Source organism: Anas acuta, chromosome 1, assembly GCF_963932015.1.
Source record: "Anas acuta chromosome 1, bAnaAcu1.1, whole genome shotgun sequence".
Taxonomy (NCBI): Eukaryota; Metazoa; Chordata; class Aves; order Anseriformes; family Anatidae; genus Anas; species Anas acuta.
Window position 1 is genome coordinate 26,669,946 of NC_088979.1, and position 24,016 is coordinate 26,693,961.

Consider the following 24,016-nt stretch of genomic DNA (forward strand, 5'->3'; position numbering starts at 1 on the left):
TTTTTCACCCATAAACTGTAATTTAAAATAATAGTCTTTTATTTCAATAAGCATAGTTAGACTTGCCTTTTAATCTACCTTAACAGTGCTGAAAGCATCACTGTCGAAATAAGTTAATTACTCAAGAGATTTACTGAGGTTATCAGTTCCTCGTTGTTGAGTTTTGTGACTCTTGATAAATTAAAATTCCTTTTCCATGAAGCAAATAAATTGTTACATATCTGCCCTGTTCTGCAGGCTTGCAATCCTAAATATGAAGACTTTGATAAGACTGGTTCAATATGTGCCAGTGAGAACATCAATAACACCTTGACACAATACCGGTGGCTTGTGAGTGCACCCACTGGTCCTGATGGTGTGACTAGTCCTATGAAGGAGGTCGACTTTGATACCTTCTTCACTTCGTCCAAGATGATCACACTCGACTCCATTTACTTTCAAGCTGGCTCTCGTGTCCAGTGTGCTGCTCGTGCTGTGAATTCAGATGGAAATGAGGGTCTTGAACTTATGAGCCCTATTGTAACTATAAGCACATCAGAAGGTAAGATATCATCACCTATTGCAAAATCCCTAGGACACTTTTGGATCCCAAATTCCATTCTAACAAAATCAAATTGCATGATAGGTGTTTTAACACTACAGCCTCACCTTTTCTTTTGTTGTTCGTAGAAGCAGTGCAAAAGGTATCTTAGCATGGCAAAAAAAGTTCATAGAAGGAAACGGTTTTCATCTTTGCTAGTAACCTTTAAATATTTATTCACTTAATGAATTTTTATATTCTCAAGAACAGTATATACCAGGCATTGGAATTCATGAAACCTGGGTTTTGTTGTCTTTTGAATTCAACTGTAATAATCTTGCAGTACATCTCATTTCCTATTAGACATTGGAGAATCCACATGGGAACACTACTTTGAATGCCTAGCCAGAAGAAAAGCTTCATTTGGCATTCAAACTTCACTGGACACCTGAGAATGAGTTTATTCCTTGACTAAGGACTAAAACAACTGGTGTCCAATAACAGGACCTGTGGTTGATATATTCATAATATTCAACCTTCTTTCTCTAATGCTGTCTTTGTCTCTCTCTATCTGATTCTCTGATACCTAATAAATATTGAATTAATGCTGCATCCTCTCAGCCAGCAGAGGTACTGTAATCTACCTCCTTTGCCCAGCCAGCACTTTCCATGAAACTTGTACAGAATAAGATTGTGAAGCAGAGGTGTGGAATTGATAAGGATATGAGTACAGTCTGATAGCATATGCTGTTTTGTCATAGAAATCTCAGAGACTTTTTCTTTTTTACTGTATAATCTGGTGAATGCTTAATTGTCCATAATCAAGGTGAATTACAAAACACTGTATATTATTACCTCTTTGCAGGCCCTCCATATTATTTGTGTCATCTCTTCTGGCTTTGTAGCTGTGTTAAGTCCACTCTTTCCTGTAGGATCTTACAGTAGATAATAAATTATGTGATTGTTCATTTGTAATATCATTTTAATTTCCCTGGCATTTCCAATTAAATATTTTAGTTAAAACATTTAGTTTTATCCTAAATTAGGGCTTTAGGGATCTTAATGAATGGAATTGCTATTTACCTCCTTCCTTTATTTCACTTTTTGGCTGTAAATTAAAGTCACCTTTGTTTGCATTATCAGGAAACCTACACACTAAAAAGGACTCTGTCTAAGTAAGGGTATTGTCTACAAGATGCAGTGTAGTGATTTTAAAGACAGACAGCCTTGTGCTGGGTGAGCTAGTTTGGTTATGTAAAACAGCCTGGCTACATTAGCCTTATAATGCATGACTTGGATTACACGCAACAATCTAGCAGAGCTAATTAGCACGGACTCAACAGTGAACTGTCATGCATATATTACTTCTAGTATCTTAGCTAACTTATGATGTGAAAGTCAACAATTCTGAGGATTGTGTACAAAGTGATCTGGAAGTTTCATTTATCTCTGATCATACATTTGCAACCTTAATCTGTTGGTCCTACAAACCAGGACTAATCCTGGAACAGGTTAAACTAAGCTTTGAATGACAAAAGTTACAGATTCTACAGCATTGGAGAAATTCAAAACCTACTGGACTAGGCCCTGAGCAACCTGATCTGGCTTTGAAGCTGGCCCCATTCTGAACACAGTATTTCTAGATAATATTTCTAACCAAAATTAGTTTATGACACTATTATTCTAACTATTCTGACACTATTTTTGGTCAGTTATGGAACAGGAGGCTTATAGAGTCCTTATAGAGTCCTATGAAATCATGAATATGCCAAAAGCAGTTGAATACTGATCAGGTATCATCCATAAAACTTTGTTTTGGGGAAGAAAGGAATATGAATATGCCTCTGAGCACCTTTGTATGGTACCTGACACTTACTCTGCATGTATAGTTGCAATATGTAACTGAAAATTTTCAGGTGCAGAGTCATCACCGGGTTCTGGAAATGTGATCCAGTTGATCATGAATGATTTATGTTTTAATTCTTTTACATAAATTCCTGTTCAAATCTCTGATAAATGCTGCCCAAAACATTTACTTGTCATTCCAGAAAATTCTCCTTGTTTTAGAAACATGTATGTTTGGAAAAAAAATGGTTTAAAATTAATGCAAGGGAAAGTATGGATTATTTCCTCTAGACTTAAAGTAAAGTTACTTTCTCTTTTTTTTTCATTAGGTCTTTGTCAACCTCGTATGTCAGGAGTAGTCGGAGCAGAACCATTCTCTGCCAAATTGCGCTATACTGGCCCAGAGGATCCAGCTTATGCCAATCTCATCAAACTGACAGTCACGATGCCACATATTGATGGTATGATAAAATCAGCTGTGGAGTTGAGAGGAGTCATACAATGTGCTGTTATTTGAGCTAATCTATCAGTCATATTATTTTTGATACATAAAATCATGATATAATCTTTTAACACATGGAACAGAGAAAAGTGTCATGAATGTACAAGTATAGTTTGCAACAAGGTGTATAAAATACCATATTGATTCATAGTCTTTGATGTGAAGATTAAGTTTTTTCATATTAATTTCATAGTTTACATAAATTGGGCTAGACCTACATTTAGTAAAATTCCTTCAAAGCCCATACTTATACCCCCCAAAAAAATAAGAATTATTAAAAAAAAAAAACATATAAAGCCACTTAATTACTGCATGCTTCTGTAAAATTCAGTCAAAAATCTGAATGAGAAATATATTGGAGACTTAGAAATATTATATTTGGTATTTCATATACAAAGGTATAATATTCTCATACACAGTATATCATCTTTCTTTGAATTCTGAATTACGTTTATTACCGTGAGTTCCGAATACAGAAGTACTTTGTAAGATCTTTGGCTTTTAAGAGTTTGGGGCTAGATTAATGAACTCTGACCACTGAAATATAGTGATAGTTCTATAAATTAATGTTTTTTAGGCATGCTGCCTGTTATTTCTACAAGAGAGCTCTCCAATTTTGAGCTGACGCTTAGCCCTGATGGAACTAGAGTTGGAAACCATAAGTGCTCCAACTTGTTGGATTACACAGAAGTGAAGACCCACCATGGGTTCCTGACTGACGCTACCAAAAATCCAGATGTGATTGGAGATACCATTCCCTACCAGTACAGCCCAACAATTAGAGGCTTCAATACCTTACGCTTCTACCGAAATTTGAATCTAGAAGCCTGTTTATGGGAGTTTGTTAGCTACTATGACATGTCCGAGCTCCTCACAGATTGTGGAGGCACCATTGGAACGGATGGACAGGTACCAACCTATAACTTGATTTTGTACTGTATTCTTAAAATGGAAGACTTCCCTTTGAAAGTATCTATAAGATAATATATTGATTTAATTATTTGTATGTAGTTTAAAAAGAAGAGTTCTTACTTTTTTTTTTCTTAACAAGATAAAGACTTCACCTAATACCAGCTTATCTCTTAAAGCTATCAGTGTCCATTAAACACTGTGTGTTATAAATGAAATCCTTGTACAATTAAGAGAAAGACTTAGATTGAATTAAATTTGCAATGATTTTCACACAATGTAGTTTTGAAATATTTTAGGACCAACCTATCACACTTTTATTGTACAGTGAGCCACTTCAGTCTTTTCTTAGAATGAGAGCCTTCTCGAGGATTGCTTTTAGCACATTGATAGTGCTGGACTATTTAGTATCAGTCATTGTGTACCCTAAAATAGAGTTTACAAAAATTGTGAAGAGTCATCCTGCTGATAACAATTGACTGCAGTGTCCTATCAGGTGCTTGGCACTGCCAATCTCTTGCTCACTGTAACAAGACCCACCAGTGCAGACAGCACAGTGGTTTTGCATTACCCAGCAGAAAATTCTGTGGTCACTAAGCAGAGAAGCTGTCAGTGTGGCTGAACAACAGAGCTGTGAAAGTAGTTTGGGGGTTATAAACAAGAGAATTGGAGACATCTTCAGGTGTTCTTTGGCAAATGATTTCTAGATATCCATAGTAATGTGGAAATAAAAGGGTGTAGCATTTTTTTCTGGCACAGTGACAGCAAAGGATAATCCCTAGGTCTTCCTTATGCAATTACTGCACAAGCCTGTCTGATCCCACTCAGGCTCTGGAGTACAAAAGCAGAAGCTATGAAGATCAATTCTTTATGACATGGAAATGTTCCTTTGGGGAATTAGGCTGGTAGAAGGGCTATAGGCTGGTAGAAGGGCTGGAAACACAGTACCTCGTTTCATTCTAAACGCAATAGTTGTGTGGTACAGCCAGCTCACTTACTGGGCTCACTAGCATCACTTGTTGAGCCACTGTGAAAAGGATGAAGCCACTGTGTGAAACAGCCATAACTGCTCTGGTTTTTTAGCAGGTGTGCAATTTGACTAGGAACCTCAGTAGACTTACAAGCACAAATTCTTACTTTGACAATCCCAAACAGCATGAGTAGTGCTTACAGATGAGAAAAGTGTGCAGTTGCCCAAAGAAACCTACAGGCATGTGTAGCAAAACTTTTTTTACTACTAAAAGCATAGGTGCTAATGGACATGTAAATATCTAATCAGACAAGCTGAATTTTCTCCCTTTTTTAAAAAATTTACATTCTTAAAGTGCACCTTACTCTGTGAGTGATCATACGGTCAATATGCAGGACAAGAAATTACACCCAATTCTCCCTAGCCCTTGGTTAACATCCTAAAATCCTGCTCCTTTTAACTAGATATTATGTACTCAATAAAATATAATACCGGAAGAAAATGGAGCTTCTCGCCTTTTCTTAGATATGAAGACCCTGATGGTTATGGCATCTCAGTGCTCTGTTGTCTCTCCTGGTTCCTTGTCTGTTACAGAGACCAGTTCAAGGTGTCTGCCTTGATGCTGCGAGTTCCCTGTTGGTGCATCTGCTTGGGGTTGCCCCTCTGCTACAAGCAGATCCTCCTACAGGTGCATTCCACTATAACCATGAACCTGTCAGAGGGGAGAGGAAGGCATGCGAGTGTGGGATGTAAACCTTTCACATTCCCACAAGATAAAAATGACAGCACTCTTCACTGTTCTTAGAATGATTTCATTGCTTCAACTCATCATTCCTTTCACTATCTCTTTATGCCCGTGAAGACCTACAATATACAGCCATATATTCTTATTTCCCACACAACACAATCATAAGCACGCAGGCTCACAGAGCTGCCACACAGCTGTCAGTCGATCCTGCCACCTACGCAAGCCATTGCTCCCACAGTGAAAGGGAAGACCTGATTTGAATCTTTTCTAATACTCTGTGTCCTACAAAGAAAAGGCTGAGCACTTGATTTAGACAAATGTGTGTCTAAATAAAACCTATGTATGTTCATATGGGTATAAGCAGAGGAGGAAATAAGAAGCATCCCTGTATTTTGGTAAATATAAAGAACCTCTATGTTTGGTTGTGGAGAATATACATAAATGATAATATATCTTAGGAAGAGAGATGTACTTGCTTTAAGCTCTGGATACATTATGTACTTTAGGTTAGATCCCTCATTTCAAGGCAGAGAGGGATGAACATGAGCTATAGAGCCATGAAACTGCAGCTGAAGTCAGCCTGTAGTGCTCCATAGGGTGTGGCTAAAAGGTTAGAGTGGTAAGTGAAATATCAAGCTGAATTACTTCTAGCAGTGAAGCATTGCCCCACAGCCAGTATGCGCTTCACTGCCCTCCCTGTTTCCCCCACCTCCATTTAATTCTTCTCCAAGTTTGGTCTTTATCTTCACATGACCCCCTCCAGCTGAGAGGGGAGGCAGTCAGTGCCCTATCTCCGTGGTTGTTACCATTGTTGGTTTTTTCTCCTTCAGTGAACAATTAATAATCCTCCTCCGTGAGAGGGAAGCTGGCAGCTATGGTTTTCACCATGTTTTCTTAGCACACAAAGGAAGCTTAATTTCCATTATATAGACAGAACAGATAAAGAAATATTAAATTCTCCTACCACATCCTGCTGCCACTACAAATTTACTAGCTTGAGTTTACCAGATATTTGGCAACATCTTTAAATTCAAAATTCTGCTTTTCAGTTCTAGCTCTCCTGTGTCTATATGGTCAAAGATAGCACTCGTGGTTCAGACAAAGATAATTCACAAAAGCAACTGGCAATATCTTGTGTGATGTGGACCTTCACTTTATGGGAATTCCTCCAATAGGAGGGGAAGAAGATGAGCTTTTGTCAACAAAAAGTGAGGTGGGAGACCTGCAGCTGGCGTAGTTCTTCTGGCAGTGCTCCTGGTGTTTGCCACAGAGTGCAGCTGTCTTAGCCAGTTCCCATGAACTCATGAACTGTCATAATACATACAGGGAAGGTTTCAGTTTCTTTTCTTTCTTCCTTTTTTTTTTTTTTTTTTTTTTTTGTCTTTGAGGCCTTTTGCTTGTGACCCACTCTCTTTCGCAATTACTCTGTGCATGAGCAAACCTTGTGTGAGTTAGATGCAGCACTTCTTTCAGAATACAGCTTGCTGCTTTGTTCCTGGGTTCTGCCCATATTTACCACATCTGAAAAATTAAGCATCTATATATCTATATATGGATTTACTTTTTTTAATTTTTTTTTTATGGATGGTACTTATATTTAGAAACAAAGACTCTTTAAATTGAACTAATACATTTGGATAATAGCTCTGTTCTGGTTAAAGTTAAGGTCGCTTAACTTTAGCAACAGCTGTCTTTTGGACAACCTGCAGTCACAACTTGAAATTCAAGGTCTATATTTGGGTACGCTGGGGCTGTAAATAGGTGGAGCTCACCTATATGAGTGTTATCTGCCTATCTGCCTGTATCTTCAGGTAATTGATAGAGATAGGATCTTATTTCATGGGGACATTGTAAGAGACAAGCACTACAGTTGTCTGATTCTCAGGGCACAGGTGCTAGAATAATGCCAGATATCCTTGAAATGAAATTAAAAAATGAAATAGTAAAAACCAAGCAAGTGACTATTGTTTAATATTTTTTAATGAAGTACATGTTGAAGGGTAGGCCTAGTCTTATTCAATAGAGTGTGAAGTATCATTTGATCTAATTTCCTGCCTTTGCAACTATTTGCTGTAACCAGACAGTTTGGCATTGAAAGGCTTCTGTGTGTTTCTGGCCAAGTATTTACATGTGGATGTTGCTTTCCCTGGTGGAAATTACAATTCAGATTTTATTAACAACTAATTAAGCAAGTCGAAACACAAAGATGAAAAACATGCACTAAAATATTTGAACATACAGACTAATACCTTGAAGCTACTGTAATTGAGTATAGCTGAATAGTCTGTTTTGCTGTCTGACAAAAGCAGTTATTTCTGGACAAAACTGAAAGTGTTTCTCTTCCAATATGTTCAGTTCATATTTATGGTACACATGCTATATTGGTACTGAGGTGTTTGGAAATCCCATCTGAAAACAGATTTTAAAATTACTAATATATTGCCTCAACTTATATGAGGCAGCTTGCAGACAGAGTATTTTATTGCACGGAAACAGTCTATTTCCAACTTTACCAAAAGAGTATTTTAAGGGGAAAGGCCAGGTTTTCTGAAATTCTCAACTAGATGCTGTAAAATGCAGATGGACAGAAGTATGTATTTTCAGATTTTTATGCTCAGACAAGCCACCAAGATCAAGTTTTAGAAAACCCTGCAGTTTGTATTCCCTTGACATGGAAGCTCACTAACATTCAATCTGTTTTTCTTCCCCAGCTGCAAACACATGCATTCAGTAAGTGCTGTGAAGAAAAAACACTATTACAAAGTTAACACACCAGCTGTGTAACAAAGCCAGAGGTTAAACATTTCAAGGAGCTGGCATTTCGATGCTGGATTGCATTCTCCTCTCCATTCAGACTTCTTTAAACAAACCTGCTTTGCATTTCACCTGTGACCTACCTGGCTATCTTCCATCTTGGGGCCAAATCTTAGCTTTGCCATATTGTTATTGTGTAAACAGCTAGCTGATAACATTGTTAAGCTTGTGTGACTCAGATTTGCAGACAGCAAGTAAATGCAAGAGAAAATCAGGCTTAGAGTAATTTGAAGGAAAAACATGGTTCTCATTAAAAGTTTGTTTCATTAGAACATTAAATATAAAATGTGAAACTGTGTTATTTCTAGTTTCTAATTCTGATCTTATGAGCACTAACAGAGCATGTGCACACACATACACACACATAGTCTCCTACTGCTACTAATCACATCCCAAAGCTATAAAATCATTTTCCTCAGACAAGTTCTGCGCTCTAGAAGTGTAAGCCAGATAAATAAATATCTGTATAAATGTAAGACAGAGTCTATGCCCCCAAACCTGACTGTGTTTTTGTTTTGAATATTCTTGTTACATAACAGATGCTCAAACTAATTATGTTTTTGTTTTTTACTTAATGAAGTTTGACAGCTTGCATCAGAAAGAGGAACAAAAGAAGAACACCTATAGAAACACCATTCATATTTTCTAAGTCTTGAATGGGAATTGTCAATGTTCCAAAATAGATTTTGTGGTTTGTGATAATTTATCTTGTAAAGAACATGTATGCATGTCTACTTCTTATATTGATATCCAGTATAAATCATGTTCTTCCCTCACACAAACAAATTTTGAGATAATCTATTTGAATGACTTTCAATCTCCTTTTTTTTTTCTTTTTTTTTTTTTTTTTTTTTTTTTTTTCCAGATAGTAATTGTAAGAGTCTGTTCCATGCTTGGAACACTTTTTGTCTTCTGTCTTCTCAGGTTCTCCAGACCTGGCATTGCCACAGAATATGAGACACAATTTTCCCAATCTAGGTCAGGTGTGGCTGTAATCACTATTTCTCTCCTAGTATCACAAGGTTAAAAGTTACACACATTTGGATAAAACTAATATTAATAAATAAAAGTTTGTCAATGCAATTTCTAAAATCTTCTGTGCATTGAATGCATAGATATACAGTGCACCTGTTCTGTCTCTTCACAGCAGTTAAGCTTTTCCTACACTTAAACAGTGCTAAGTGCCGTTTTGGTTTCATCAGTGTCACATTGAGATAAAATATGAACAGCTGGCTACTCTCAATAGGCTTTGCAGGCAGTGCTGGAAAATAAAGATAACTCAATGGAAAGAATGTTTTCTTGTGTTCGCCTAAACAGCATTATTAAGAGGGTTAGAGAAGCAAGGCTTCTCCATCTGCATGACACATTCCATTGATTCACTTGTTGGGGGCTTCTTCTCACTGACTCTGACAGATTTCCTCTGCAGTTAATTTCCTTATTTTTTTATTTTTATTATATGAAGAAGGTTCTTTGTGTTTCATGTAGCATATTGATATTTTTTTTTTCTGTTCTGCCCACTGAAGAGTAATTTTCCCCTTGTGGCATTTTGCTTTTCAGCAAAAAATGAGATGGCCTTGTAAGCTTTAAGTTACTGTTAATATTACTAAACTTTTTATTCAATAACTGTTTGGCTATCAGTATACAGGTTTTCCTCCACACCTATAAATCCATGAATGCCTCAAGAAGGGCCGGAGTGCATGAAAACACAATCAGCTGGTTTAACAAGAGCTCCTTCCTCTCCCTATGTGCCATGAATGACACTTAAAGGCAGCCATGCTGATGGAAGCATATAGACATGCTATCCATATGAGTAAATTCCTTGGTTGGGGCAAGCAACTCTGCTTCCCAGACATCTCATATGAGTTTTGCTAAAATAAAAATAAAAAATATAAAAAAATAAGAAATAAAAAAAAAATTAGTCTTCTAAATTCTATGGTCAATTTTTTAGCACTATAATTTCGGGTTTTTCTGAAGAGCAGTGGTAACGTATGGCAAAGGAGCAGTGTTTCAGGCAGATTTTCTCCAGAAGGTATCTTACTACTAGATTTTCACCAGTACACATGAGCTGAGCTTCCTAACAGTGCGCTTACATTGAATGGAGGCAAAACAAGTCTAAATTGTGGCTTACAACCCCATTAATGGATTTCTTCATGTACAGAGTACACGAACAGTGATACCTCATACTGGATAATCAAGAACAGCTTTGAAAGAAGGTTTTTTTTTACTCAAGGTGGCATAAGATACTGAACTAGAAGAGGTTTTGTGGGCCACATTGTTCAGGTCACTACTGTCGGAGGCCTTAACTCTTTATATAAATGAGGTTCCAAACTGGTAAACTTAATCTAAAAACTAGTAGGATTTTGTGGCTTCACTATTCTTGTTGAGTACCACCACAATGAGGGTTAGAAATTCGTCTGATTTCTAAGCTGTATTTGTCGTGGCCATCTTATGCCCATGTCAGCACCATTTTTCATCATCAGAAACCCTTTGCCATTCATTTCCTGACATGTATATAGACAGACTTCTTAGTCCCTCTTAACCTCTGTTGTACTACGCTAAACAAGCCGGCTATTTTAGTCTCTCCTCATAAAATAGTTTTTCCATTCCTGTGATTATGTTGATTCTTTTTCTACAGTCTACAATGCAAATTAGGCTTTTTCAAGCATGGATGATCAAAGCTGTACCAGATAATCTCTCACTAGTACTCTGAATAATGGCATGCATGCTTCTAATTTCCACTCCATTCTTCATTTTATCTTAGGATCATATCACTTGGGCAGGGTAGGAAGATCATAGTTATGATGTGATCAACTCACATACCAAATTTTTTTCTCTTCTTTTCTTTCTAACCAATGTCTTTCATTTCAGCCAGAAATCTTTGTCACTAGTTTCTATTACCGTATACTTCATACTATAAAATTTAATCTCAGTTCTACTATTTTAGTCTTCAAGGTCATTACATTCTCTCTGGGTGATATTCCAGTCCTCCTCTACATTATCACTAAGCATTATGTATGCTTCTTTTCAAGAGGATCATACATTAACTCTTCTTCCATGTATCTTTGCCTCATCCTTGTAAGCAAACTGAATTTCAGATCTTTGGCTTTAATTTCTAATTCTTCCTGTACAACATACAGATGTGAAGCAAATGCACAGAGAAGAGGTAATATATTTTTCTGGGATGACTTTTCAATAGCGATACATTTTTTATGCAAGCAACTGTATTTAGCTCTTGATACCATTCTAGGAAACGACAAATGTTCAAGGTTACTCCTGAATCAAGGACAAACCAAGATGCACTGTAGATTTGCATCATAGCTGCATTTTTCTTGATAGAAATGAGCATTCTATGTTGTTATTTGGAATAATTTAGCAAATTCATATCTGAAATAATTGTTTGGATATCCACGTACGTTCCCAAAGATAAAGTTGCCCCTGTCTGTGCAATTTAAATAGGACTGAAGGATAATATTTTCTAACTTCAATTTGTCTTTCATACAAATATAGAAAAGAAAACTCTTTTAATATAGAAATTCGAAATAGTTCCAAATAGAAAGTCTTGATTGTGTTTGTGTAAAACCAACAAAGAAGAATTAATATAAAATCATCTACAACTGCAATGTCTCATATTACCTGCCAGGCTGTTTTTCTGCATGGCATTGTGTATTTCCAGACTGCTTAGTGTCTAAATGCTAACACATCTTATGGAATGATGCAAATATTGTAAGCAGATAGCGTTCTGGTAGCATAGTACGTAAATCAAAAAGTGTCATGCGTAAAAATGTAGGCTGTTGAAACTATGAACATTTGCTATAATGATCTCCTGTATTAGTTCAGAGTAGTTAGTTTGTTCAGGCAGTAAATTTGTCATTCCATGGTATTATTAAAAGTTTTGCCCAGCATTTGTAAAACAGTTGTAAGGTAATGGACATTCAGCCCCCTAATGTGCCACTGGGTGAGCCCAAAAACAGTTTGTTTTTTATATAGCTTGTAAAGATCTTTGATTTATTTTTTTTTTTTAATTAATAGTGCAAAAACACTCTTTAAAAACTTGTAAGGTAATCACTCTGGGGAAATGTTCAGATTTCAAATGTCAGATACGTACACAGTTTCTACTGGAAGTAAATGGGAGTTTAACACCACTCGTGCTTTTGAAATTCTCCCTTTGGGAGGTGATCTCAATGCTTTCCCTTCTTTCTCTTTGTAAGACAATCCAGAGTGTTCTAAAAGGATCTGTATTGCACATTTTCAATTAGATGTGAATAGAAAAATATTTGTAAGTTGCTTCAAAAATGGATGGATTCATATATCATATAAGAGCTGTCTTAAGAGTTGAAAGTTTACTGACACTGTTCTTGTTTTGTTTTGATCAGAATATGCTCTATAGAGAGATTTTTTGATTCTCTGATAATAATTAATTGATAATCAATGCTACTGTTTTGTAAAACATATGCATAGAAGGTCTACTTATAATCTGTGTTAAATTGCACATCATTTTTAGTTCCTCCGGATAGTGATAAACAAATTTGTGCATTTGCATGCAGTATGCTCACTGCTATCCATGCACAAAGGAAGAAATAGTTCCAGAGCTGAGTAAGTACAGTCCAAGGACTGTCTTGCAATGACCTCTGAGCAAATTCAGGGTCTTACAGTAGAGCTTATTACAGAAGGGTAACAAAAGACTGTAAGCAAAAGAGTTAGTTATGGGGGAAGGATAGAGCAAATGCAGAAGAATATTTTAAAAATTTCTGAAGAGTTAAGTTGTAGTCATGTTATTTATGTACTTACAAAAATAAAAACGAAGAGTCAGAATTTAGGGGTTTATGTATCAGAATTCATACTCAGTTTGAAATACAAAAAGGGAACTTCAAAGGCTCTAAGCTCAGATGAAACCTATTGAAATATGATTCAGCCACAACATTTATTTCAAGTTATGTCTTCTATTTTTCTTGCATTAGAATTACCTGTATAATACTGCCTTTCCTCACCTCTAACCTAAAGAAATCATTTTTCTTTTCGTAGGTTCTCAACCTAGTACAGTCCTATGTCACATTGAGAGTCCCCTTGTATGTCTCGTATGTTTTCCACTCTCCGGTGGGTATAGGAGGCTGGCAGCATTTCGATCTGCAGTCTGAGCTCAGGCTCACTTTTGTGTATGATACTGCCATCCTGTGGAAGGACGGGATTGGGAGCCCACCTGAAGCAGAGCTCCAAGGTGGGTGTCAGATTATTTTTAACCAGATTCATTCTGTTACTGAGAATGTAATTTAATAAATAAATAAATAAATAAATAAATAAATAAATAAGAATCTTTAATCTTTTAAAAATTGATTTTATTGTCAGTTGCAAACAGTCAGTTGTTGCCCAGCACTCTGAATTCTCAGTTGGGTTGTTTATAAAATCCATGTTAAGTTGATATCAATTTTTTTATTACAAGGGAAAATAACTGCTTTGTTGTGTCTCAAGTACACAAAATTAACTTTTTCGTTTTGATATTTTAAAAGCATTTATTGTGAAACATTCAAAAGAAACAGAAATGCATAATGGGTATAATAATCTGTCCTATGCTTTAGAGTAGTAAACTGTATAAGTAAAACATTCTTTAAATTGAATAGAAACTGATGATAAACGATGTGACTATAGTTAGATAACATGTCAAATCTATCATTAGAGAATTTATCTTTGAAGAAAGTTGATTTATTTTTTTAAATGACATACAGATATCTGTGAAATTTTAACATGTGTAGTGGCATGTATGTGCTGCTTTGCTCTTCATATACAAATTTACATGACAGTGCCCAGAATTATGCTTCTATTGTTCTATATCTGTCCCTACCTTAGGTAGAATACAGGTGAAACCAGCTATAGTTATGTATGTACACTTACACAATCTCAGGACCCTTGTTTGAACATCAAACGTTTTTGTTTCTGCAAACTCTGTGTCTAAACTGCAGAAGTCATTGCTTCTCAATTTCTGTCCTCATGGTAAGAGCAAAAACTGCAGTGACAAAGGCAATCTGCAGTGCATGAAGAATGAATGCAACTGAGGAATGAACCAGGCCATGCCTAAAAAATAAGCCACATGCCGCAAATCTTACCAGTCACCAGATAAGAGCCAGATCTAATCCTGTCTCAGCAGTTATGTGGTTCATATATGCCACTATTTTCCCACCTTTCATGCTTTAATTTTTTATTTGTCTGTTTAAGAAGCTGGTGGCCCCGTCTGTGGAGATACTGAACATCAGCAGCTGTCTTTGAAAACAAGAAGTACAAAACACATAATAAACACACTGAGGTAGTGGAGGGCAGATGCCCAACATTTACCAGTCCCATTTGGGCAGGATTACTGAGAGTTACTACAGTGACAGAAATCTCCAGTAATACAAAGCCCATCAGAATGAGTTTCACTAATGCAGGTACACATAAGCAGACTACCATGGAAGCCACAACTACTGCTACTGCCACAATGCTGGTAGGTGCTGCCTTGGGACAATAGGCAGGGAGGCACTGATAAAGAACATCCTTGACACAGCTTTTATTGGTAGAAATCAGCTTGAATCTCTGGTGAAAACAAAAGTATTTTCCCTTCTACTGAATCTCATGGCATGCTATTCCTAAATACAAATGCCATCTATCCTGTGGACTTTCCTCAGACTACAAGAGCATCAGTGTCATGATGCTCTAGTAATGATAGCATAACATGCTATAACAGTGATAACATATGTAAAACCACGGCTTTGCAGGGAAGTATGTACTTTGGAAAACTGAAGCATTGTGAAAACTCTAGGCCCCACAATGTAAATTCTTGTTTAAGACTCTTAAGTGAGCTCAAAAGATACAAACAGCTCCCAAACAGCTGATAAGACAAAAGAAAAAGAAAAGACTGGAGCCGGTGTTTTGTAGAAGTGTGATTTTATTTGTCATCTGCAAATGAAATGACCTTTACTGATTGGCTTCTGCTGCCAGGTTCTCTGTACCCAACCAGCATGCGTATTAGTGAAGAGGGGCGCTTGGTTGTCAACTTCAAGACTGAAGCCCGGTTTCATGGTCTGTTTGTGATGTCCCATCTGGGTAAGCTTAATCTACAGATTAGCAGTGCTGTAAAAAAAAAAGACAGACACCTCTCCAAAATTTGGTATCTTTCATTTTTGTTTTTCCTGCTGCTGAAATCTGAATTTTTAATGCACTGTGCCTCTCCAGCTAAGGATTCATTCTTTGCTTGGAACGTGTTATGTGTCATTGATGACTGTATTCAGACTTTCAAATTTAATGAAATATATCTGAATTTGATAGGAAGCAAGTAGTTCCACCTCACCTTTCATAAATCAGCCTTTTCATAAGTTTTGTCCACTAGGGATCTATGAATAGATGCTTTTAATCCAAAAGCTAAGATTAACTATCTATGTATGTTGCCCTAGGGATTTAGGATTAAAATTTATTTTCCAATTCACAACCTTTCTACGTTATTTAGACCTTTTTGCAAAGAGTAAGAAAAGGTCTTGTAAAAGTGTTGTATCACTCTGTTAATAAAACATTCCCACTGCCATTCAATTAGTTATTACTGAGGACCTGATCCTGCAATTTAATCTGTTTAAACCCCACTGCCTTTATTGCGAATAATCACAGGTGTAAGCCTCTCTGTCCAGACATAAGTCTGAGCATGAATGCTGGCAATGGAAAAGATTATCTAACTAAATTAAATCTGCCAAACAATAATGGGAAGGAAAAAATCATTTTAAGAAATCTCTGTTAGTTTAACTCAGTTTTATTAACCTGTATAACTCCTTCATAGTGATTCTGCTTTTTCTCAACTGTCCTCTAGAGTTTTAGCTTTTGTGCTAAAAATGGTAGAGCTGAAAGAGTTACACTGCTAAGAGAAATTATGTTTTGTTCCCTGGGCTGACATTCCAAGTTATAAACAGTAGGGATTATAGATCCTTGTCATTCCACTCTCACTGTTTTGCCTTTCTGTTAGATTTAATCTTTATACAGTTCTGGTTGTGTAGCCCAAAAGCAACTGTTGAATAGACACTGGAACAAGAGTCAAGGGGGCCTAGCTGTGTTGACTGTAATTGATTTTGTTACTTTTTGTTAATAAAACTCAGCACCCTGTAAAAGAATTAACGTCAACCACGGCATTATATTTTATGAATTATTGGGAATGTTTGTCAGTCTCTGAGAGTCTACAGTGAAACATTAAAGGTGACAAATCTGTCTCTTGGCATGTTTCTAGCTTCATCGCTAACTTCCATGGTTATGTCAGCTGATCACCCAGGCCTGACATTCAGCCTCAGCCTCATCCGAAGTGAGCCAACCTACAACCAGCCAGTACAGCAGTGGAGCTTTGTTTCAGATTTTGCGGTAAAACCTTATCCTTTGCTGTGTCTTCTCCTGCCCCAGCCTATTGGTTAGGATGTTGGTGCAACACCTCTCTCTCTTTCCCCCCCTAAGGTTCGAGACTATTCTGGAACGTACACTGTGAAGCTGATAGCTTGTACCACTGCTCCACATCAGGAGTTCAGCCTACCAGTGATCTGTAATCCTAGAGAGCCGATCACATTTGATCTGGATATCCGATTCCAACAGGTAGCTTCCCAGTTATGCCTTCTTCATGTTTCTTTTTATTTTAATTCTCAAATTGTGATAGTGCTAGAAAATTAATTTACTTGTTTACCAACAAACCTCTTCCTAAACTAGTGGGACAGTACATACCCTCTCCTGCTATCTAACTAATCTTATGGAACTTGGAAAAGCTAATTTAGGAGCACAAATGTATTTTTGACCCCAATGCAGTGATAACCTTTGGCCATTCCTCTGTAATAGCCAGTAGAAAGTTCATTGACATTGATTTGGGTGATACTGTAATATCAGCTAACCTATGGGATTTCTTTACTTATGTGTTGACTTTTGCTGTGAAATAATTTTACCAGATAATTAAGAACATATAATGTTGTTATCAGAAAATTTTCACCTGGCACAAAGATCAGAGATAGGTTTCTAGCATTGCAAGTGGAACCTTCAGAGGAAGATTCATCCAATCCTAAGGAAGGTCTTCCTTCACTGACTGTGCAGGAGGTGTAAATAACCTGCAGTGGTAAATGCTTAGCTTTAAGACTCAGGCATGAAAACAAGTGAGAAAAATCCCACCCATGGCAATATGGGTCTCATGGTAACCTATGGACAGGCACGCAGCATATATTTCACATTTCTCTAATAACGTATAGAGAAATGGACACTGCTGTGGAAAGCAGTGACTGAAAAATATCTGGGGGTCATGCTGGATAGTTAGCAGAACATAAACTACCATTTACAGTGTTATCAAAAGGGTAAGCATGACCTTGGGACATGTAAGGAGGAAGTCTTGTCACTTCTGTATTTGGAGCCAATAAAACCAATACTGGAACAATGTGGCTGTGGTTTCGTGCTCATTAATAGTATAGATGTATGCTATTGGATCATCTTACAGTATAAATACAACCCAGATCAGTCAGGGATACACAATCACTTTCCTGTTGAATTAGCCAGAGTACACAAGAGAATGTATGCAGTCTTTATGCTTTTATTTGGCATTATGCCAGCTATGGGAGAACAGATGATTACTGATATGGCATTAAATCCTGGTGAAACAGAGAGACGATACATGATCTGACATGAAACCTGCCTTTTTAGAATTAAAGCAGCAAAGCATTTTGGAAAGAAAAAAAAAAAAAAAAAAAAAAAAAAGAATGGCTGGGGTGGGGTCGAGGAGAAGGGGTTTATATTAGTTCATCACTTTGGCTTTCGTCTGGCATTTCTAATGTGCTTCAAGGAGCTCTAAAGCTATTCACAGCAGTGCTGAACCATATCTTGTGTCTGGTCCTCATAAAAACAGGAAAGATGTTGATAATGTTAAGAAAATTTGAAAGAACAAAAAATAATTGCAAAAATAATTGGCAAAATAGCTTAGGGAGAGACCTAATTCTATCTAAAGTACAGATAGGGCTGGAAACCTATCTTATTTAAAAGAAGCCTAAGGAACAAATTTCTCAAGTTGTGAGAACTGCCTTGGGAAAATAAAATGGCTACTATAGGGTTTATGATATCAAATAAAGCTTTAATAAAAGCTTTAATAAAAAAAAAAAAAAAAAAAAGACTGTATGCAAGTTTCATGTACGTAAATTAAAATTAGGTGCAAAATTGCAACAGAATCATAAATGCCAGGGAACTGTGACCAGTTAGTCCCCATCACCAGTAATTTTCATCAAGACCAACTCTTTTATTTGAGATGCTCACAGTAAAAGGAATTCAGGAAATTTTGCTGCCCTTCATATTGTTCCCTTTGATCACAGATTGAAAGAATACGTGGACTTAAAGCACGTTCCAATAAGATTTTTAGGCATTCTGCATAAATGAATAAGCATTAGTATCCATGTTTTAGAAATAAGAACCATCAGACAGAGAAGTGAGCATGGAAGTTCACACTGTGATGCTGGTTCTTAGACTAGAAGGCACATGCTACCTTGCACAGGCCCACTGAAGTCAGTGAGTGCAAGTCTCAAAACCAGATCAAAATTATTTTGACTGTAAAATCAAATGATGAAATCACAGAATCATTTAGATTGGAAAAGACCTCTATGATCATCTGGCCCAACATTTAACCTAGTACTACTAAGTCCACCATTAAACTGTGTCCCTAAGTGCAACATCTACACATTTTTTGAAGACCTCCAGGGATGGTGACTCAACTACTTCCTTGGGCAGCCTGTTCCGATCCTTCACAATGCTTTCAGGGAATAAATTTTTCCTAATATCCAAATTAAACCTCCTCTGGAGTTGTTTCTACCAGTTCTCATTCTTGTGCCCCAGTTGCTCTACTGAATTATCTTCTTGGTACTTTTAATATGAAATTTTCCATCTTCTTGGAATCTTTGTAATCTAATTTCTTTCACTATTGCTTTCACTGTTCATGAGGCCATTTTAAGAAGCAAACATAAAGTAGAAAAGATATTTTGGTGTTCTGCCTCTGAAGATTATAGTTCAACATTTCCTTCTTTATCACGTATCTGCCCATTTCCTTTTTTCTTCTTTCTGTGGCCCCTGAAGAGGGAAGAAAGTATCCCATAACACTGAGTATTGCACTATCACTATCTCACTCTGGGATGTCCTGTACATGAAAAGCATCCAACCTGCATTTCTAATGAAAATAATAGCATTTAAACTACTGCTATAAATTGCAGCTGTGGATCTGCCACTGGCAGCACTGAGACTTACATGTGAAGCTGAACCAAAAATGGTGACTTTAAAAAGGGTGCCTAAGGGATGTATTTGCAGCCACATGCATAATATTTACCCAGGCCATTGCTGTTACCATTGTTGTAAAGCATGTGGCTGAAGCCCGGTGCCTTTAGCTGAAAACCTTTTGTTTCCAACTCAGTAGACATTTATTCTGCCAAGGAAGATCTTGGTGAGGCCGTGCTTGACTTTTTTTTCAGATCCACAGCTGGAAAACAGCTGTCAGTCAGGTATTTGAAGCTGTGGAATTGCAACCCAATAGCCTGAATCCAGGCATTCAGAAGACTCATTCCAAAGAAATAGGAAATTATTTTTTAATTATTATTATTTCTGTGAAAAGGCTATTGGGGTAGGGTTCATCTTTACAAACAGTGGCAGTGAGTTTATAAAAATGTTTCAACTGTATATTCTTCTTGCCAAATCCTGCTGCTTTGACAGTTTTGGGACTATATTGTGGGAAAGGGATTTGAAGAAGAATAAGCACACATAACTTGTGGCAGTAGTTTCTATTGATATTATTACATCTCATTCCGTCAACACTTCATACAAGGGCTGGCAAGAATGTTTTCATTAGTGTTTTCCTTCCTTCCTTTCAACATTTATAAGCATATATCTGTGAGCATTTCTGAGCATTTTTCTTATTTGTTTGGTGGACTCGTTCTTTTTGTTTAATGGACTCTTGTTCTTTTATCTTTTTTTTTTTTTCCCATCTTTTTGAACTGTGCTCCCCAGTGCTTCTGTTCATTATGTTCTTTACTTTTTATTATGGCTTTTCTCTGTATAGGTTACCTTCTAATTTATGTTTATGAATTATATGGCCCAATAAGAACCTGCTTCTGATAGTGTTGTTTTATTGTTTTCTTGTAGTGTAATCAAGATAGATAACTGTGTTGGATATATGAAGACAAAAGTTATCATAAAAGATGCTTAAATGATTTTCACATATATGATCTGAGATAAATATACTGATACCCTATGGTGCATCAGAAGAACTAAAACTTTCAAATAACTGGTAGAGAATCAGAGGTGGGACTTGAATATTAGAATGAAAATGGGATACAGAAAAGATGCTTAATTAAATGGAGACTAGATATTGAGGGAAATATTTTCCTTGTGTTACCCACACACAGAAGTTACCCTGGGCACCTTCTTGTCTGGGATTTGGAAAAATGTGGTGGGAAGAAATTAACCTAGAATCCTACATCACAGAGATGTATAACCCAAAGGATATATGTACGTAAAATATATAGCAATATATTTCCAGTGCAAAGAAAACTTTATGGTTAGACTGTTTCCTTTTATATGCAGAGCTGATGAACAATGTACGCTGCGAGAAGATTGGGTTGTGTTTTAAAAGTGATTAAGGAATGCTTATTGAATAGCTTTTTGCTGTTGTGTTTTAGGTTAGTGACCCAGTGGCTGCTGAGTTCAGCTTGAATACCCAGATGTTCCTCCTCTCCAAAAAGACACTATGGCTATCTGATGGCTCAATGGGCTTTGGGCAAGAAAGTGATGTTGCTTTCTCGGAAGGTAAAATTGTGCACAGTTCATAGACCTCTAATACGTAATCCACACTATCAGGATCCTGTTTCAGTCAAAACAAGCTAGGAGTAAGGGTTTAACTTGCCACTTGTGTTCTTTTTCATTTGCCTTTCCCACCTGACACTTTACATAAGAGCTATTGGCCAATCTGCACTGAAACTGTTATGTCTAAGGGTAACAGTACTGATGCCATTTCTCATATACTGAGCTCTTTATAAACATTGGCTAATATTAAGAACATTCCTACTTGATAAGTGAATGTTACACAATCTTTTTGTTGTGGGTTAACATACTGGGTCTGGCTGAGATGGAGCTGACTTTCTTCAGAGCACCCCATATGGTGCTGTACTTTGCATTTGTGCCTAAAATATTGTTGATAACACTCAAATGTTTTGTCTATTGCTAGCACAGTTTCAATGCTTTCTCCCTCCCCCCTGCCCTCCATCAAGTAGGCCAGGGATTGGAAGGGGATGGATCATGACATAGCTGGGACAACTGACCCAAACTGACCAAAATGATATCTTATACCATATAATGTGATTCTGAGCAGTAAAAGCTCAGGGAAAGGAGGAGCAGGCTAGGGGGACATTCATGTTTATGGTGTTTTTCTTCCCAAAGTAACCGTTATACATGCTGAGTCCCTGCTTTCCAGGAAATGGTTAAACATCTGATGATGAATGGATTCTTCTTATTGTTTTGCCTGTCTGTGCAGCTTTTATTCTCCCTATTAGGCTGTCATTAGCTCAATTCATGAGTTTTCTCACTTTCCATCTATTTTCTACGTGTCCTGTGGGAAAGGTATGCTGAGGGGGTGTTGGCCAGGGTCCACCTAGTGCAGTGCGGCTGATAACAGAACAGAAATCAAAGTCAAAGCTAAGGTGAACACTCAGAATTCGTGCTTGCCTAGTACTGTGTCCAGACCCTCTAGAAGAGAGAGTTTTTGAAAAACCTTGTGTGAAACATAAGACCAAAACTGGGCTTCACTCAGTACATCTATTGGTGAATGTTCTATGACCTAGGCAGTCACTCCATTTTTCTCCTCTTTTTCTGTGTCTCTTTTGCTGATTGATCAGAATGCCAACATCTTGACTCCAAGACTGTCTTTTCTGATAAGTTTGCACAGTCTCTTGAACAGCAGGTATCTGTCCTCTCTCAAAGTCTACAGTTACTACAAATTGTGTTAAAAAAAATTCACCACTTCTCCTTTCCTTCTCCAAATTCTCATCCTTCCTAATCACTTTCTGTCACGTGTACTGACCACTGTACATAATACACTTTTCTTGCCTGCATAGTAATGGCTCTGGTTATTTGTATGGGCCTTGCAAATATGTTTTATCTTAAATCTTATCAGACAGCTGAAATGCAATTACACAGTAGGGAGCCTAGTCTCCAAACATGCCTCTGTTACTTTTCATAATGTTCATGTCACTTGTACAGTATGCTGCCAGTCTGACCAAGTATAAATAAACTCTTATCCAGCCTGAACAGAATTCTGCTGACATAATAAAAAAACATCTCTTCAACAAGTTGCATTGCTGGAAGACCAAAACCTCCATCCCAGTTTGCTGTAGAGTAGTACATGCTTCTTTAAGTCATTTTTTGAATGAAGACCTGAATGTAGTCCAGTATTTAAAGCAGCCTTTGAACTGGTTCAAGTTACAGCAACAACAAATGATCAACTACTGCTGTTATATGGCCCAGAGTGTGAGGAAGAGCGTGTGTTCTGATCATAACCTTTGACAACACCCTGTGGTGGAAGCTGGGTAGCAAGTTGTCTCAAATAGACTCTGGGTATAGCTGTAGGCAGACTGGGAATCTTCAGCTTGGACCTTTGAGGTGACCAAAAACTGCAGTCAGATTACCCTGCGCTAAGCTTCTTGACCAGGCTTTTTTATTTAGCCTCAGTATTATGCTAAATGTTCCAGTGTAATAGGATGTGAACCACTTGCACTCCTTACAGGTGATATCATTTATGGTCGGGTGATGGTGGATCCAGTGCAGAACCTGGGTGATTCCTTCTACTGCAGCATTGAGAAGGTTTTCCTGTGCACAGGAGCGGATGGATATGTACCCAAGTATAATCCATCCAACACTGAATATGGGTGCCTTGCTGATTCTCCATCCCTTCTGTACAGATTTAAGATTGTGGTAAGTGTTCTAATTCTGGGAGAATGCATATATTTCTCACTTCTTTTTTATGTAAAAACAACTCAGAAGAAATAAATCTGTTTTTTACAAATGTGTGTTTTTGTTTTTTTCCTGTATGACCATGTAGGACAAAGCTCAACCAGAGACACAAGCCACAAGCTTTGGAAATGTGCTTTTTAATGCAAAACTTGCCATAGATGATCCTGAAGCAATTTCTTTAGTAAAACAACCAGGCTCTGATGGATTTAAAGTGGATTCAACTCCCCTGTTTCAGGTATGTTTTCTGTACCTTGGCAACAAGAACACTGAACCAAAGAAAGAAACTTGCAAAAGAAGTGTTTTTAAGTGTAAGTCATGTTGAAGTCAACAGAAAGATTTATTGTGATTTCAGTACAGTTAAACAGGATTATAAATGCTTACAAATTTCTAGATGAAAAATCTGGATTACTTATTAAAAGATTCCTATAGGGATAATATGCTTTTCTTCTCTTTAATTCTGTAGTCTACCAAGAAATTATACCAATGATAGTTAAACATTTCCTCTAAAAGCATAAGTTTCTTGTTACACAGCATTGTTTTATTCCTGCACATCACTTGTCAAAAAAAAAATAAAATAAAACATAAACATTTATAGTGAACTTCATCAAAATCTGATTGATGTTCAGCACTTTCTGTGCAAGTCATCCTCACAAACATGCACACTGCAAAATACCTAAGCACCAAAAATCATGAAATTGAAAACTAAAG

The 24,016-nt window shown here is 37.0% G+C and overlaps 1 protein-coding gene across 1 annotated transcript in view; it reads left to right on the plus strand.

Moving 5' to 3' along the window:
* Window positions 1-24,016, plus strand: part of FREM2 (FRAS1 related extracellular matrix 2) — a 126,986-nt gene that overhangs the window by 98,419 nt on the left and 4,551 nt on the right. Inside the window, exons 14-23 of the mRNA XM_068673534.1 lie at window positions 238-541; window positions 2,695-2,826; window positions 3,445-3,776; window positions 13,331-13,523; window positions 15,275-15,379; window positions 16,542-16,669; window positions 16,760-16,894; window positions 20,983-21,109; window positions 23,082-23,269; window positions 23,397-23,543. Coding sequence (XP_068529635.1) covers window positions 238-541; window positions 2,695-2,826; window positions 3,445-3,776; window positions 13,331-13,523; window positions 15,275-15,379; window positions 16,542-16,669; window positions 16,760-16,894; window positions 20,983-21,109; window positions 23,082-23,269; window positions 23,397-23,543 — 1,791 coding nt within the window. The remainder of the gene's footprint in view (window positions 1-237; window positions 542-2,694; window positions 2,827-3,444; window positions 3,777-13,330; window positions 13,524-15,274; window positions 15,380-16,541; window positions 16,670-16,759; window positions 16,895-20,982; window positions 21,110-23,081; window positions 23,270-23,396; window positions 23,544-24,016) is intronic.